At 43.0% G+C, this 17,569-nt stretch overlaps 1 protein-coding gene and 2 long non-coding RNA genes across 3 annotated transcripts; 2 read left to right on the forward strand and 1 right to left on the reverse strand.

The window, feature by feature from the left end:
* Positions 1-590: 590 nt before the first annotated feature.
* LOC111966656 (XK-related protein 7) lies at positions 591-12,854 on the reverse strand. Its single transcript, XM_023991511.2, has 3 exons — positions 12,325-12,854; positions 3,634-3,833; positions 591-3,043 (listed from the first exon to the last, which is right to left on the reverse strand). The coding sequence occupies exons 1-3, from the start codon at positions 12,852-12,854 to the stop codon at positions 2,085-2,087; spliced, it is 1,689 nt and encodes a 562-aa protein (XP_023847279.1). The 3' UTR covers positions 591-2,084.
* Positions 697-8,627, forward strand: LOC139028045 (uncharacterized). Its single transcript, XR_011480210.1, has 3 exons — positions 697-777; positions 4,661-8,089; positions 8,510-8,627. It is a non-coding gene; the product is annotated as an uncharacterized lncRNA (long non-coding RNA).
* Positions 12,855-12,897: 43 nt separating the features above from the next.
* LOC111966686 (uncharacterized) lies at positions 12,898-17,161 on the forward strand. The gene is made up of 3 exons (XR_002877678.2): positions 12,898-12,983; positions 13,810-13,883; positions 15,329-17,161. It is a non-coding gene; the product is annotated as an uncharacterized lncRNA (long non-coding RNA).
* Positions 17,162-17,569: the final 408 nt, after the last annotated feature.

Here is a 17,569-nt window from a genome sequence, read left to right on the forward strand (position 1 = left end):
GTAAAACCGGTGTGTATGAAAATACCCTCACATAAAAGGTGTCATTCCGTACTGTCACTTCATATGAAACATTTTATTTCAAATACAAAATGCTTGAGTTTAGAACCAAATGTACACATTTCTGCTTCACTGTCCAAATTAATACAGATGGGAGTGTATATGATATGGGAATGGCTGTTAAGTGAACCACTTTCAGTTGAAAATTATGATGATAAAAATATAATAATTTTGTGTAGACAGCCTCACCTGACCCAATGACCTCTGCCTGAGCTCAGGTGCCAGCAGCCAGCGGGGTAGTGTTTCATAATCCACTGATCTACTTCTATATGAGACAGGATTTCGCTTTTTACCACTGGACAGTCTAATCAGAATAATCTGTCACTTTAGCAGAATGATTAGATCGATCTGTCTGTCTCTCCCTATCTGTTTGATTGTCTGCTTCACATTTAAACTATTCTATTGTATTTGGATAACTGCATTTACCTGACTTGAAATCTGGATTTATGTTTTGGATAATTAGCCATATTTTGGATAACTGGTTGCATTTGGTTTCTGAAAACCACCCATTGAAAGAATGAATTGGTCATGGAGAAGGTAAACACATTGCTCTTTATTTTCCCAACAACAACATAATGAAAGTCTTTGTTCTTTTTTCCTGCAGTCACCAGCAACAGTCTGGCTTGACCAGTTTAAGGCTTTCATTCTGGTATGTGTATTTGAGTTACAGCCCACCCAAACCAGTATGGTTTGATGGATGAATCCAGACCACTGTATAAGGTAAGTTGTGGTGTTTATAAACAGACTCAACAGTTAGCACCAACGTGGAGCTGTGGCTTCATAGTTCTGTGGCTGTGTTGATGGTTCTGTGTGGAGATATTGTATTCATCTTAGTGCTAGCGGGATAATTGAGTTACCTGGACAGCATTTAAGAACATCTTTCTACAACACAATATCATATGAACCCCAATGTACAACATACAAATGTGCACGAACACACCTCATATACAAATGCTCCCAGTTTCCACTTCTCAGCCACATAAGGTTTCTGTCTTGTTCTTCTGGATTTAAAGTTGATACAATGCACTCCATTTTTAGTGTTAGACAGATAGAACATTTCTTTATGGAGCAATGGCCACCTAGATACACACAAAGCACACACTGTATCATCATCATGAAGATTGAAAGATATCTAAACTATTTTCTACAGGGCAACCAGAGTCCAGACAAGTTAGACATAATACAGCAATCCATGGTACTGCAATCCTGCACATTCAGTATCCAGCCTCATGTTTATTGTACTTCACGAATGTTGTCATAATACCACACTAACTGTATGACAACAAAGTGTATTGAACATTCATCCCAATACATCTTCTCAATTTATCTCTCTTTAGAAATTGTCCTATGGATTTTAGACCACTTATTAAGGCTTTGAGATTACTTAAACATGCATAAATAGCTATGACAAATCACACACAGCAGTAAGATCTTCCACTGTCATCTTCAGGTCAAAATGTCCTGTTCCAGTAGCTCAATTAGACGGGTATGTATTAACCATGTGACTTATCTACTGTTATGGTGTATAATCATAATAAATTAACAGAGATATTGTCATAGGTATTCATAAATGTTTAGGTATTGTCTCTGATGGTATTTGCCTTGGCTTGAGAGGACATTATTTTGGAGCACGTTCATTGAGGATGGTTTCCCTCTGATTGACAGCTATCCAGCTCCTCTTTCTGTCCTTCTGCACTTTCACTGATCCCTAACCTCTGACCCCTGGCCCATAACTCTACCTGTACCATCCCCCTAACCAGAGAAATGATACTGACACGGCACCAAAATACAAACCTCAAGTAGTCACCTACTTAGGCCACATCAGACATTGTCTTTCTATCCCAGACATTTGATGTGAAAACCTTTGCACGCACTCCCCCTCTCCCAGCCAGTGTATTCTTGATGCTTTACAGCACAGAGCGGGACTAGAGCAGAACTGATCCTCAGAGAGAGTTAGTCAGCTGTGTGCCACTGTGGGGCTTTGCCGGCTGGATGATAGCCAGTTGAGTAACTGTACTCTAAGCGGTTCACACTGTGGTCTCATACTCCATCACCTCTGTGGCTGAGCCCAGACAGCGGTACTGGATCCTTGGTGTGACCGGAGCAGCACCCTCGAGCACCAGGATGGTTTTGCGCAGCCGGCGGTCGATGAAGTGGGCATCCCAGGCAGGGTACTTCTTCCTGGGCAAGTCTATACGGATGACTGGCCCTTCTGTCCTAGGGGCGAGGGGTGGGAGATTTGGCTTGGCTCCTCTTTTAAGTGTTCGTACCAGAAACACGTCTGCATTAGCCCCTCCCATCTGCTCACGTTCTCCACCTTTAGTCCTCTGCAGAGTCCTGGGGGGGCTCGCTACTACATCTGGAGGGAGAGAGGAAGCTGGGGAAAGGCAGGACTCCATTGCTACCTCCTCTGGTACCCCCCATCCCCACCCTGAGATAGGACCGTCAGGGTGCAGCAGGCAGTAGTAGACTAACATAAAGAAGATGCCCAGAGCGTAGCTACTGGCCACCATACACACTATGATCAGGGCATTGAAGTCAGAGGTATGTTGTCCACGGTACACATACCAGAATGTGGTGAGTGCCACATTCTCAATGAATACAACCACACTGTAGATGAGCATACGGCAGCGTGTGCGCCCCTCCCTCACGCTGAACCAACAGAAAACATACACTATGCCGACCATCATGTTATAGATGACCTCCTCCCATTTGGACATGCAGAAGTCTGTTTCGCCTTGAATGATCCAGAATGTCATGATGCACCAATGGGCCACGATGAAGATACCGAAGTAGAGCTGGAATACGGAGGCGAACAGGGCGAAGGCAATCGTACGGGCTCCGATGGTAAACAGGTGCCACAGGATTTGCACACTGACGGCCTTGTAGGACATGGGCAGCTTATCGTCCCGGGAGTCCCTTAGAACCTTCTGGTAGGAGGCGATCATCCAGGACAGGGACACCAGCGAGGCAGAGGCTGAGAGGCCTGGAGAAAGAGGGAGAGAGACGGGGAGAGGGAGGGAGAAAGAATAATTAAGATTGAGCAGGGTAAAATGTGCTGACTATCATGAGAACGCTGCTGAGTCTGTGTGAATCAGAAGGCTCTATTGTAGGTTAATGAATTCTTTAGAGCAGGGATGGGCAACTTTGATGGGGGTGGGGGCCACCAAAAATATGAACTCATCCTTAGTGGCTCTGTGTGAAGGGATTTTTTGTTGTTGTTATATTAAGAATGGTGACTAACTGCGTGGATTGAAAATCTGGCAGTTGTGACTATGTGAGGTCATTATATGGGGGAGTTTGAGAGGGTGATATCATTAGTGAGTGAAAAGGTAAAGGAATAACAGGAGCAATTGGTGTTAAGTGCCTTTCTCAATGACACATCACATTTTTCACCTAGTCGGCTCAGGGATTCAAACCAGCGACCTTTCGGGTAATGGCCCAATGCTCTTAACCGCTACGATGCCTGCCATCAATGTGAAAGTCACAGTGGATTGTATGGGGCAGTTTGAGATGGTGATGTCACTAGTAATTATTAAGGTTCAGGTCAGTATTTGTGTTCAGACCGTGACTCACCCTGCAACGGGAGGACCTGGCTGGCCTGGACCATGATGCTTAGCTGCAGGACCAGCTGGGGGGCACTCTTCAGGAACGACTCCAGCAGACGCAGCATGCTGATGTCAGCACTCTCAAACATCATGCGCCAGTAGAAGTGACGTCTCTCGCGGTCCCCACGCCAGCGACTCTGCACCCCCAAGTACAGGGCATGGACATACCTGTGGAACATCAAAGGGGAGGTTGGGGGATGGGGACAGAGAGGGAAAGGCATGAGTATGATATTAGAATTATGTCATCATTTGTGCGAGAGAAGAATCTCCAGCTATCGAGAGACGCTCCATATCAATCTGTTTCATCCACATGCCAGCACCATCCCAAGACAGATGGCTCATTGCAGCCTCAGTTCAGCCTTATTCTAGCAACTGAACATCAAACTCTCCAGACAGCCTGGGAGCTGTCACTCCATYCAGACAGAATAACTGGTAATGGTATGTCATCTCTTGGTAGAGTGCCACTGAGCTGGTCTGGTCACTTCATCCTTTCCTCTCCAGGCTACAGAAGTGATTGCTTTGACAATATAAAATTATACTTTCTCATTTGACCTCTCTAAATGTAGTAAAATGCAGGGACTGTTTTTGTCACTTTATTACCGCCGACTGATTTTGTGAAAGAGAAGTGTTTCTCTGTGATGGCTAGAGGGATGATGGGATCATGGGACAGAAGAGAGCTCTACACTACAGTATCTCAATGAGCCCAGTGAACAAGGAGTTAGTATAACACTTTTTGTTCTGGTTTCCTCTGCCTGGGGATGTCATATACACACAGTACACACATAATTGCATGCTATAGTTGCCCACTGATGATTATGCTCATTCAAAGTAATCCAAAAGCATCCTGTTCTGGGACTCCTAACCAACTGTGCTCTTTTAAAAAAAAACTTATTTTGTACATAATGTTGCTGCTACCGTCTCTTATGACCAAAAATAGCTTATTTATTTTATTTTATATATATTTAACATTTACCCCTTTTTCTCCCCAATTTCAGGGTATCCAATTGGTAGTTAGTCTTGTCTCATCGCTGCAACTCCCGTACGGACTCGGGAGAGACGAAGGTCGAGAGCCGTGCGTCCTTCCAGCCAAGCTGCACTGCTTCTTGACGCAACGCCCGCTTAACTGGAAAGCCAGGTGCACCAATGTATCGGAGGAAACACTACACCTGGCGACCGTGTCAGCGTGCATTGCGCCCGGCCAGCCACAGGAGTCGCTAATSGGGAAAAAAGCATCCCTGCCGGCCAAACCCTCCCCTAACCCAGAAGACCCTGGGCCAATTGTGCGCCGCCCCATGGGTCTCCCGGTCGTGGCCGGCTGTGACAGAGCCTGGACTCGAACCAGGAGCTCTAGTGGCACAGCTAGCACTGCGACGCAGTGCCTTAGACCACTGCACCACTCGGGAGGCCACCCAAAAAGAGCTTCTGGACATCAGAACAGCGATTACTCACCTCGAACTGGATGAAGATTTTTTCTTTAATGAGTCCGACGCGAAGGTTATACTTCTTTCCCGAGACCAGGCCCAAATCCCTGTCATTTGCGTGAAGAAAAGACTGAGATACCGGGGGCGGAGGTCRGGGTGCCTTGTGAGAATTAATTGGCAAGTGGGTAAACCGCCACTACCATCTGTCCTATTGGCCAACGTTTTCACTGGAAAATAAACTGGATGATCTATGATCAAGACTATCCTACCAACGGGACATTAAAAACTGTAATATCTTATGTTTTACGAGTCGTGGCTGAACGACGACACGGATAAAATAGAACTGGCTGGGTTTTCCGTGCATCGGCAGGACAGAGCAGCTACGTCTGGTAAGACGAGGGGCGGGGGTGTGTCTATTTGTCAATAACTACTGGTGCGCGGTGTATAATATTAAAGAAGTCTCGAGGTGTTGCTCGCCTGAGGTAGCGTACCTCATGATAAACTGTAGACCACACTATCTACCGAGAGAGTTCTCATCTATATTATTCGTAGTCGTCTATTTACCACCACAAACCGATACTGGCACTCGGACCACACTCAACGAACTGTATAAGGCCATAAGCAAACAAGAAAATGCTCATCCAGAAGCAGCACTCCTAGTGGTCGGGGACTTTAATGCAGGCATACTTAAATCCATTTACCTAATTTCTACCAGCATGTCACGTGCAACCAGAGGGGAAAGAAACTCTATACCACCTTTACCCCACACACAGAGACACATACAAGGCTCTCCCTCGCCCTCCATTTGGCAAATCTGACCATAATTCTATYCTCCTGATTCCTGCTTACAAGCTAAAACTAAAGCAGGAAGTACCCGTGTCTTGCTCAATACGGAAGTGGTCAGATGATGCGGATGCTAGGCAACAGGACTGTTTTGCTAGCACAGACTGGAATATGTACGTACCACCTCACTACCGTACGTACATATCCCAACCAGAAGCCATGGATTACAGGCATCATCCGCACCGAACTAAAGGCTAGAGCAGCCGCTTTCAAGGAGCGGGACACTAATCCGGACGCTTATAAGAAATCCTGCTATGCCCTCAGATGAACCATCAAACAGGCAAAGCATCAATACAAGACTAAGATTGAATCCTACTACACCGGCTCTGACACTCGTCGGATGTGGCAGGGCTTGCAAACTATTACGGACTACAAAGGGAAACCCAGCCGGGAGCTGCCCAGTGACGCGAGCCTACCAGACGAGCTAAATGCCTTTTTATGCTCGCTTCGAGGCAAGCAACACTGAAGCATGCATGAGAGCACCAGCTGTTTGGAGCGACTGTGTGATCACGCTCTCCATTGCCATTGTGAGCRAGACCTTTAAACATCACAAGGCCGCAGGGCCAGATGGATTTCCAGGACGTCCAGGACGTGTACTGCATGCTCGGACCAACTGGCAAGTGTCTTCACTGACATTTTCAACTTCTCCCTAATAATTCCACCACATTTACAGTTGAAGTCGGAAGTTTACATTCACTTAGGTTGGAGTCATTAAAACTCATTTTTCAACCACTCCACAAATTTCTTATTAAAAAACTATAGTTTTGGCAAGTCGGTTAGGACATCTACTTTGTGCATGACACAGGTAATTTTTCCAACAATTTCCAACAATATTTCACTTATAATTCACTTTATCACAATTCCAGTGGGTCAGAAGTGTACATACACTAAATTGACTGTGCCTTTAAACAGCTTGGAAAATTCCAGAAAATGATGTCATGACTTTAGAAGCTTCTGATAGGCTAATTGACATAATTTGAGTCAATTGGAGGTGTACCTGTGGATGTATTTCAAGTCCTACCTTCAAACTCAGTGCCTCTTTGCTTGACATCATGGGAAATTCAAAAGATATCAGCCAAGACCTCTTTTGTAGATTTTGTAGACCTCCACAAGTCTGGTTCATCCTTGAGAGCAATTTCCAAACGCCTGAAGGTACCACGTTCATCTGTACAAACAATAGTACGCAAGTATAAACACCATGGGACCACGCAGCTGTCATACTGCTCAGGAAGGAGACGCATTCTGTCTCCTAGAGATGAACGTACGTTGGTGAAAAAAGTGCAAATCAATCCCAGAACAGCAGCAAAGGACCTTGTGAAGATGCTGGAGGAAACATGTACAAAMGTATCTATATCCACAGTAAAACAAGTCCTATATCGACATAACCTGAAAGGCCGCTCAGCAAGGAAGAAGCCATTGCTCCAAAACCGCCATTAAAAAAGCCAGACAACGGTTTACAACTGCACATGGGGAGAAAGATCGTACTTTTTGGAGAAATGTCCTCTGGTCTGATGAAATAAAAATAGAACTGTTTGGCCATAATGACCACTGTTATGTTTGGAGGGAAAAGGGGGAGGCTCGCAAGCCGAAGAACACCATCCCAACCGTGAAGCACGGGGGTGGCAGCATCATGTTGTGGGGGTGCTTTGCTGCAGGAGGGACTGGTGCACTTCACAAAATAGATGGCTTCATGAGGAGGGAGATTATGTAGATATATTGAAGTAACATCTCAAGATGTCAGTCAGGAAGTTAAAGCTTGGTCGTAAATAGCTCTTCCAAATGGACAATGACCCCAAGCATACTTCCAAAGTTGTGGCAAAATGGCTTAAGGACAGCAAAGTCCAGGTATTGAATGTCAGGAATTGTGGAAAAACTGAGTTTAAATGTATTTGGCTAAGGTGTATGTAAACTTACAACTTCAACTGTATGTGTGAGGAAACCATGAATACGGTCTAGAGCCGTGCCATTATTCCGAATTTTAATGGTGTGCCCTCTTAAAACCTCTTAGATGTAAGGTCCCTTTTTAGCGGACCTGTGTGGTTCTGGTACCGGTTCTGTCTGACATTTTTGCTTATAAATTGATCTGTGGATACCGTAGTGGATATCGAAATAGTGTCACGCCCTGACCATAGAGAGCCCTTGTTTCTCTATGGTGTAGTTGTGAGGGGAACGGCACCTCCGTACCTTCAGGCTCTGATCAGGCCCTACACCCCAAACAAGGGCACTGCGTTCATCCACCTCTGGCGCTCGCCTCCCTACCTCTGAGGAAGACAGTTCCCGCTCAGCCCAGTCAAAACTGTTCGCTGCTCTGGCACCCAATGGTGGAACAAACTCCCTCACGACGCCAGGTCAGCGGAGTCAATCACCACCTTCCGGAGACACCTGAAACCCCACCTCTTTAAGGAATACCTAGGATAGGATAAAGTAATCCTTCTAACCCCCCCCCCCCTTAAAAGAGTTAGATGCACTATTGTAAAGTGGTTTCCCACTTGATATCATAAGGTGAATGCACCAATTTGTAAGTCGCTCTGGATAAGAGCGTCTGCTAAAATGACTTAAATGTAAATGTAAATGTAGTAGGTCAGGGCAGTGACTAAGGGGGTATTCTAGTTCATAATTTCTATGTTGTGTTCTAGTTTATTTTCTATGTTGGTGTTTTGTTATGATTCCCAATTAGAGGAAGCTGGTATCGGTTGTCTCTAATTGGGGATCATATTTAATAGCTATTTTTCCCACCTGTGTTTGTGGATATTGTGTTGTTTGTTGCACCACGGTAGTCACGTTTAGTTGTTCGTTTATTGATATATTTTGTTTGTTTAAGTTTCTCTTTGATTTAAATATGTGGAACTCAACATCCGCTACGCCTTGGTCCCGTTCTTACGACAGCCCGTGACAAATGGCTTGCATTGAGCGATAGCCCTGGTTCCCACGTACACAGTCCTATTTTTTTGAGCCCGTGTGACGTATGATGTGAAATCTGAAACCACTTGAAGCTGGGATGTCCCTCCTACCATTTAATTCGCTCTTCCGACTGTTCCATCAACTCCTGGCTGAACCCTACATCACAGCCACTGACAAATGCCTGCAAGCATTAGGTCTTAGTGCAGCAGGAGAGAGTGGTTTCATCATATAGCACATTCAGAGATCGATTTATAGTCATTTACTCAAAAAATAATTAATTGATTTGAAACAAACTTTCTGTTTGGGCACAGACGGACAAATAGATAACATAGAGATGAAAAGGTTTTCTTAGAGCTCTGTGATATGTTCACAAAGATGGGGGCAGAAGTTTTGATCAAGAGAGACCTTTAGAAAATATGCACATTTTCTCTAACACTAAACATACAAATATGTATTTACAGTTATAAGGCAGGTGAAATCTTATAGTTAGTCATTTTATAATTTGATTATGCTATATTTAGAAAGTATATAAGTCATTTCAAGCCTTATTTATACATTTTGTTGAATAGGAAATACATCATATCAAATATTTCATATTTTTATCATATTTGTTCTGTGTACTTGAGCTTGTGTCCTCAATAGTGACTAAACCTCAGCAATTTATAACAATTTTTACCAGAAAGGTGAGATTTTAACCTTTTCTTTGAGTATACAGCATTAGTAGTTATTGTTTATGATCAATAATTACTTTTGGGGATTACATAGATTACATTTTCGATTACATTTAATTAGATAATTTGCATGGATGAAATGTTGACATCCAAGCTAAGTAATACCCATATATATATTTATAACTGCCACTTTGGTGTTAGTTTTCTTCAATGAGTAGCTTACATTTTGCATCATTCTATTCCATTTCCATTTATTTCCTCTGTCAAGACCGTTTAAACAGTTCCTGAGGGTCTTATTATTAGTGGATCATATTAGGCTAACGTTGTGCTATAATTTGGGACATGCAGTGGCGTGTATTCATGGATGCCAAGGGAAGCCAGGCTTCCCTCTGTATGTGTACAGAGACACAACTTTGGTTCTGCCGTTTCACGTCCCTCACCCATGCTTGCATCGTCCAATGGTCCCCCGCCCACTTTTCTTCCTTCATTCAAAATGTATGGGCTTCCAATGACCACGTTTACATGCGCACATTATTCCGGATAGTGGCTCATATCCCACTTAAGGTCTTATTCGGGATAAGCTGTTTCAAATCAAAGTTTATTTCTCACATGCGCCGAATACAACAGTTCACCTTACAGTGAAATGCTTACTTAACCAATAGTGCAAAAAAGGTATTAGGTGAACAATAGGTAAGTATAGAAATAAAACAACAGTAAAAAGACAGGCTATATACAGTAGCGAGGCTATAAAAGTAGCGAGGCTATATACAGACACCGGTTAGTCAGGCTGATTGAGGTAGTATGTACATGTAGATTTGGTTAAAGTGACTATGCGTATATGATGAACAGAGAGTAGCAGTAGCGTAAAAGAGGGGATGGCGGGACACAATGCAGATAGCCCGGTTAGCCAATGTGCGGGAGCACTTGTTGGTCAGACCAATTGAGGTAGTATGTACATAAATGTATAGTTAAAGTGACTATGCATATATGGTAAACAGAGAGTAGCAGCAGTGTAAAAAGAGAGGTTGGGGGGGAACACAATGCAAATAGTCCAGGTAGCCATTTGATTACCTGTTCAGGAGTCTTATGGCTTGGGGGTAAAAACTGTTGAGAAGCCTTTTTGTCCTAGACTTGGCACTCCGGTACCGCTTGCCATGCGGTAGCAGAGAGAACAGTCTATGACTGGGGTGGCTGGGGTCTTTGACAATTTTTAGGGGCTTCCTCTGACACCATCTGGTGTAGAGGTCCTGGATGGCAGGCAGCTTAGTCCCAGTGATGTACTGGGCCGTACGCACTACCCTCTGTAGTGCCTTGCGATCAGAGGCTGAGCAATTGCCGTACCAGGCAGTGATGCAACCAGTCAGGATGCTCTCGATGTTGCAGCTGTAGAACCTTTTGAGGATCTCAGGACCCATTTACCTTTGATATCCCGCTCAGGAGTATCCCTGTATCAATGAATGAACTGAATATTCCTCAATTAAGTTCATATGGGTTAAATGGAATAGTAACTGAAATATGGAAACTGACTGTCGGCCTATAACCTCACATGTAGCATAATATCATATTAACTCCTGCAGAATTATGCATTTCTTGCAGTGAAATTATACAATAAATGTTAATTTTGTCTTGGGAACAGGAGTGGAGAAATATTAATTTATTTCAGCATCTCTTGAGAAAATGCAAGTGGAATGTGTTATCTTTGACACTGTTATGCAAGCAGACACTATTTCAACCCCAAATATGCACCTAAAACAAACTGAAGTCTTACCAGAAACATGTTTAATTGTTTTCTCAGCTTTTCATTTCCCTAAAACCATTCAAACTGATGACATTTTGCACAGGACCAATCTTTCCACTGTTTTGGAGTTAGTGAGTTTTCTCCCCGGTCCCTAAACGCAATATACAACTTTACTGGTGTTAATTACATTACTAATGTATTAATTATATCAATGTAAAACATTATTCTGGTGAGAACTACTTTATTTAGTCTTCTGGTGCAAGAAGTTATGACAAACGAGAAGCTGCATGTATCTAACTATAGTTGACAAACAAATGGCCTACCAAATGTCGGAAATTATAAGCAGAAAGTTGTCTAAATTAAGGGGGAAAGTTGCCAGTGGGCTATACTGTCCAGTACGGAGTATCAGCAAAATAAAATTATTATGGAATTATGGTGGATCCAACTGTGCAGGTAGCCTACTTTTTGAAGTGATTTGTTTGACAATCAGATGAAAACATCATCACACAACACCAATGATATGCGAAACTGAGCTTGTGCAGACCCAGAAAAAAACCCAGTAAAGGAGATAAGATTTTTACATGCCACAGTATCCCGTCTAAAATCAGCATATCCCAGGCATTTTATACGGGTTTCTCACAAATGAGATACGAGCCTTTTTCGGGTTATTGTAAACGGGATATGATGTTCATGTGTCAACTCCAAAACAGAATAATTGAGTATCCCTAATAATAACGGGATATTGGTGTGCATGTGAACGTTGTCATTGTTTCATCGACCCCAACGTGCTATGTGGACCTTGTGTAAATCTGAATACGAATTACTGAGAAGTGTGTAGGATAGGCGTAAATTCCTAAATCGGAATCGGCCCTATTGTGAATACAGTAGCCTTCTCTCTGGATGAGTTTTTAAATTCGTTTAACAATTAGGTCAAGATTGAGCTGTTAAAACAAACCCAGACATCGCAGTCTAGTAGGGCTACTAGGGCTTTTAGAATGCTTTGATCACCATCTTCGCAGAACCCTGTCACACACACGCTCAAGCCAGTACAGTATCCGTATATGAGAGAGAATGGGTGATCTTACCTCCAGACCTGTGCTAGCTGAAATATATGGATGAAGCATTGAAAGAGCCACATAAAAACTCTGCAGCAACCCCGGGCTCCTCCCATAGTGCCCGTAGTAGGCAATTTCCCGAACTCAGCATCGCGGCCAGCGCCCGGTTGATCGCTGTTCTTGGTGGTGAAATGGCTCTCGGCGCCCGGTGCTGCGACCGCTGCTGCAGCTGTGCTACTGTCGTTGGTATCCGAATAATCATAGGCGAACCACCTAAAACTCAGCACCTGAACCACCACAGATGGGACGATCACGAAGACCAGTGTCAATGCAAACCACCAGTAGTTCCGACTGAGGTAGTAATCCGCTGCCAGCCACAGGTCTGAGGCCCCGTCCGAAAAGAACACCAAAAGGGCACATAGCGTCCAACTGCAGTCGTGGAGCGAGTAGCGCTTCCTATCAGGGTGGCACTGAGGYGAACGTTGATCTGAACCGGGCAGGCACTCGGGCAGGATGTCATTTCGCAACGAGACTGGTGCACCATCAGATTTAGCGGCCATGTTTGTTGTAGAGAAGAGTGTGGGTAAGGGAGATGGGGAAATTATGGAAGGGAGGAGGGGGTCGCGTATGTGTGTGAATGCATGCGTGTGTGGGGGAGAAAGGAAGGGAGGAATAAAAGGCGAAGGGAGGTGAGAAAGCGAAAACTATATTTCATAAAAAAATGTGATTGATTTAGCTCTACCATATAACGGAAATGTAGTGTGAAATTTTAGCAAGCTAGATCATAAGATTAATGATTGTGCGGTTTTATTAAATACTGCATTTGCACTGGTAGGGGAGCCATGACGAAACAGTTGGACGTTCCATCAGTGCCGAACCGAACAATACTGAGATGGCCGTTATGAGAACACATATCAGATGTTAAAATGTCAATTTACTATTTATTATGAAATTAATTATATGGAGGCTGTATGTGTGTGTTTTTTCTTTTTTTGTTTGAACATTTCCCTTGGGAAAAATAAAAACAAATTTGATTGGAATATGTATATGAAATGTAATATCTTTCCTGCTAAGATATATTATATTAAGTCAATTTACAAGTGCATTCAGTCCTTTGTTTCATACAAGTAATTTGCTATAAAGAAGCTGGTTCCTCCTTGGTGTAATTTAGGCCTACATGATCCATGTGCCACAAAGATACTGTACTTTTAAAATGTCTTAATATGATGATGTGATAGACATAGGGCTATCAAAAAGCAGGCGCCTATGGATCCTGGTACAGTCTCTAATTATACTGACACCTACTGGTGAAAATGTGAAGCAGAGTTGTAAAAAATCTAAAAAGTTCATCAGTAGGGCTAAGATTATTGTATAAAAAATTGCAGAGAGGATGTATGAGACAAAGCAAGACAGAACAATGAAGTTGATTAGCTTGGACAGGCTCAGTGTGGGTATTKTTTTATATAGAGAGCATGTTCATCTCCGATTGTTATCCCATCACCACCTTCTTTCCAGAGTTCCCCAGCTCTTATCCAGTAGCTGCTCAACCCTCTTCCTCTAAAAATATACAGAAAGAACTGAATGAATAGGTGAGTGTTTTATTTGTTGCAATTTCCATGATTCACATACTCGTTATATTTTTACTCTGACAGTCATATCCACAGTGCCTTGCCTGGTTCTTGCAGAAGAGTCATGTTAGTATGAGGTCAGGCTTTAGCTCAGTATGTTAACGTTGTCTTTAGATATGGCTTTGCTAACCTGGAGTTTGTCAAAAGGATCCTGAACATTGAGTCCTGTCTCTTCTTGTGGCAGTAAAAGCTCCAGCCGTACAGCCCTCTGAGCAGTGGGCTGACAGGCGATCATCAGACTTATATCTTGGGTCTTGAGAGCAATAATAAAACAAGCAGGTAGAGGTAAAGAGAAGACTGAAAGATACTGTATAGGCCTATATTTTCACATTCAATGTAATCAGTGGAACATACACTGTAGCAAAGAAAACAAAACGTACTATGGGAGTGACATATATGTTGGTGGCTTGTTGTAAGTTGAATGCAACTTTTATGGTCTTACCCTAATGTTCTGGTGATGCAGCCTCATAAGGCGAACCCTGTTGCGCGCCTCTGCAGCCTTCAGTTGAGCGATTATTGTGTCTCTCCTAGCTCTTTCTGACTGTTGCGCAGCATTCACATTGGCCTGTCTGCCTTTCCACTCTGTTAGCCTGGCACACACCCTCTGCCGCGCTACAGCCATCACACCCTGCGCCTCCTTAGGTGGTTCCTCATAAGCCAAATAACGGGCCTTTTGCTGTGGGCACATCTCACGAAGTTCCGCTGCTGTCGCATTTCTCCAATTCCTGCAGACGACGTTATAGGGCTTGGCTGGTGCGTCGGTCATTTTCTAGGATAATCGTTTGGCTTTTAAGCCATTTGAAGTTAATTAAAAGGAACGTCTAATCATCATGAATAATAGGCCTGAATTAGATGGAGGATGAACTGTGACAATTGGGGACAGCAGTTAGCGCATTACTAACGTTGCAAACATTGCTGTATTTCAGACACGCGGGAAGTTGATAAATGTTAGGCTGAGGGCCGATTCCATGGAAATAGAACGAACTGTCTCATTCTAATTCTATGAGATTCGTTCTGTTTACTCTCGTCACCACAGAGACGTTACCGTGACATATTGCATTTGCAACATGCAAAATTGAGGACAGATAGCCTATCAGGTAGAGCATTAGTCCAGTAACCCAAAGGTTGTTAGTTCGAATCCCCGAGCCGACTAGGTGGAACTTCTAGTTTGGACTAACTTCAGAACAATTTTTGAAAGTCATTAGAGAAATGCATTTTGAGCAAACGTGTTAACAACCCAATATTGTTAATCAACCAGGTTGTCACCGAAATATTTATAATATAATAGTAGCCTCATTAATGCCAATGCTGTTTTCTATGTTTGTTTTCCATTAATATTTTGGGATACTGGTGCTATGTCAGATTACATTTTTTATTTTATAACCCATTTTGTCCCCAATTGGTAGTTACAGTCTTGTCCCATCGTTGCAACTCCCATACGGACTCGGAAGAAGTCGAGAGCGGCACATCCACCGAAACACAACCCAGCAAAGCCACACTGCTTCTTGACACAACGCCCTCTTAACCCAGAAGCCAGCCAGACCAATGTGTCGGAGGAAACGCCATACACCTGGCGACCGTGTCAGCGTGCATGCGCCTGGCCCGCCACAGGAGTCACTAGAGCGCCATCGGACAAGGACATCCCGGCTGGCCAAACCCTCCCCTAACTAGAACAACGCTGGGCCAATTGTGAGCTGCTTCATGGGTCTCCGGGTCGCGGCCGGCTGCGACAGAGCCTGGACTCGAACCAGGATCTCTAGTGGCACAGCTAGCTCTGCGATGCAGTGCCTTAGTAGGGCCTCCCAGGAGGCGCAGTGGTCTATGTCGGATTTTATGGGGGTTGCCAGATTGGAGTAAAAAGCTGTATTTTTATGTTTTATTTGTGGTATCGATGAAGGTATTTGATTGGGGAATGGGGATACATTTTCATTATGGGAAATTAATGAATCAGTTAATGTGGGGAAACCGAAGACCTGCAAAAAAATCTGTTTGGTTTAGATTCCCAAGGTGCAACTGCATGGTATTTGCAACTATAATGAGTCTGGTCTATGATCAATTAAGCCATATCAATACAGTTAAACAGGTTAACGTAAAATAATACATTTTGTTGGGTTACACTTATAGCCGTTTCATGATGATTATTACGGTTGTGTCAATCATGTTACATACTTAGGCTATTGTAACAAGGCATATGCCAGCATTGTAGGCCTACTGCCTCTGCCCAGAGGACTATTAAGCTTTCATGGCAATGGCCGCTCACTTTGCCACGCATGAGCCTTGGTTAGATTCCCTGTTGCCGCTTTCACTTTCTTCTGCTACATTGGTGGCAGTGCTGGGATCACGTCCAGCTCACATCTAGTTATTTGATCTAGTGGTGGGAAGCGTTCTGTTTTTCAACATTGTATTGGGTTTAATAACCCTTGAATGAGTAGGTGTGTCCAAACTTTTGACTGGTACTGTATATATTTTTTGTGTGGGCTGTATTGCAATTTTTGGGGGAATTAATAAGTGTCACATATCAGTTTGCAAACAATGTAAAAAAAATTAATCAATGAGTTAATAAAGTTGCATACATACATGTTTTTTTCTTTGCTTTCTTGAATAAGCCAACTCCAAAATGCAGGTGTTTCAGCCTAGCTCAGTGCTTTCTGTTGTGGTGGGGCAGCCAGCGGAAAATACACAGAGTAGGGGTTGGTAAGACTCCATAGAATGAAAACAGACATTTCTCCTAACTGTAAAAGATGTACCTCTGAAAGTGGAACCTATATGCATATATTTTGGAGTTGTAGAGGGATTGCCAGATTTTGGCAATCTATACATACTGCTGTACAGATAATACTAGATGTACAGTTCGATATGACCCCGTGTATCTATCTTCTTAATGCCCAGCAGGACTTTGTTCTTGATCCCGACAGAGAAAATTTGTTTATGACTAATACATACTTTGCTAAGAAATGTATTCTTCTATTGTGGGCTTCTAATACTTCTCATACATTTAAAATGTGGATTGACCAGATTGTTGACTTTCTTCCTCTTGGAAAGCTCACTTATGACCTCAGCAAGAGACAGCCCAAGTTTAATAGACTCTGATCTCCACTACTCAACTACTGTATATTTGAAATTGGACAGAGTGAAGGGGGTGATTAGGGAAATGAGCAGATACATGTTGTGTAAGGTGCTGTAAAAACTCATTATTTGCTTGTCATCTCAGCTAAGGTTGTAAATAGCTAATAAGAACCTTGATAGTGCTGCTGCAAGGTTTTTTTGTTTATTATTATTATTATTTTTTTAATTATTGTTATTTTTTTWTATTTTTTTAAAGTCTGTCACATCTGTGAACGTGGAATGTGTTTTGTTGGTTGATTGAAAAACAAGAAAACGGAATAAAACTTTAAATTGAAAAAAAAAAGAAGTGCCCATCCAAGAAGACTCAAGGTCATTGGTCACAGATAAAATTATGTCAAATCACGTTATACTTTGATTGGACTGATCATGTCAACATCATACTCTCAAAAATATTAACTAGCAAGCTAGACAAGCAGTCATCGTCATGAATCAAGTCGACAATCTACTTGGGCAAATCCTTTTCAAGAATTTTCATATGAAGAGAAATTCTAGATAAAACGTATTGGTGCTCATCCGCCATA

The sequence above is a fragment of the Salvelinus sp. IW2-2015 genome, linkage group LG7 (genome assembly GCF_002910315.2).
Source record: "Salvelinus sp. IW2-2015 linkage group LG7, ASM291031v2, whole genome shotgun sequence".
In the NCBI taxonomy this organism is placed as follows: domain Eukaryota; kingdom Metazoa; phylum Chordata; class Actinopteri; order Salmoniformes; family Salmonidae; genus Salvelinus; species Salvelinus sp. IW2-2015.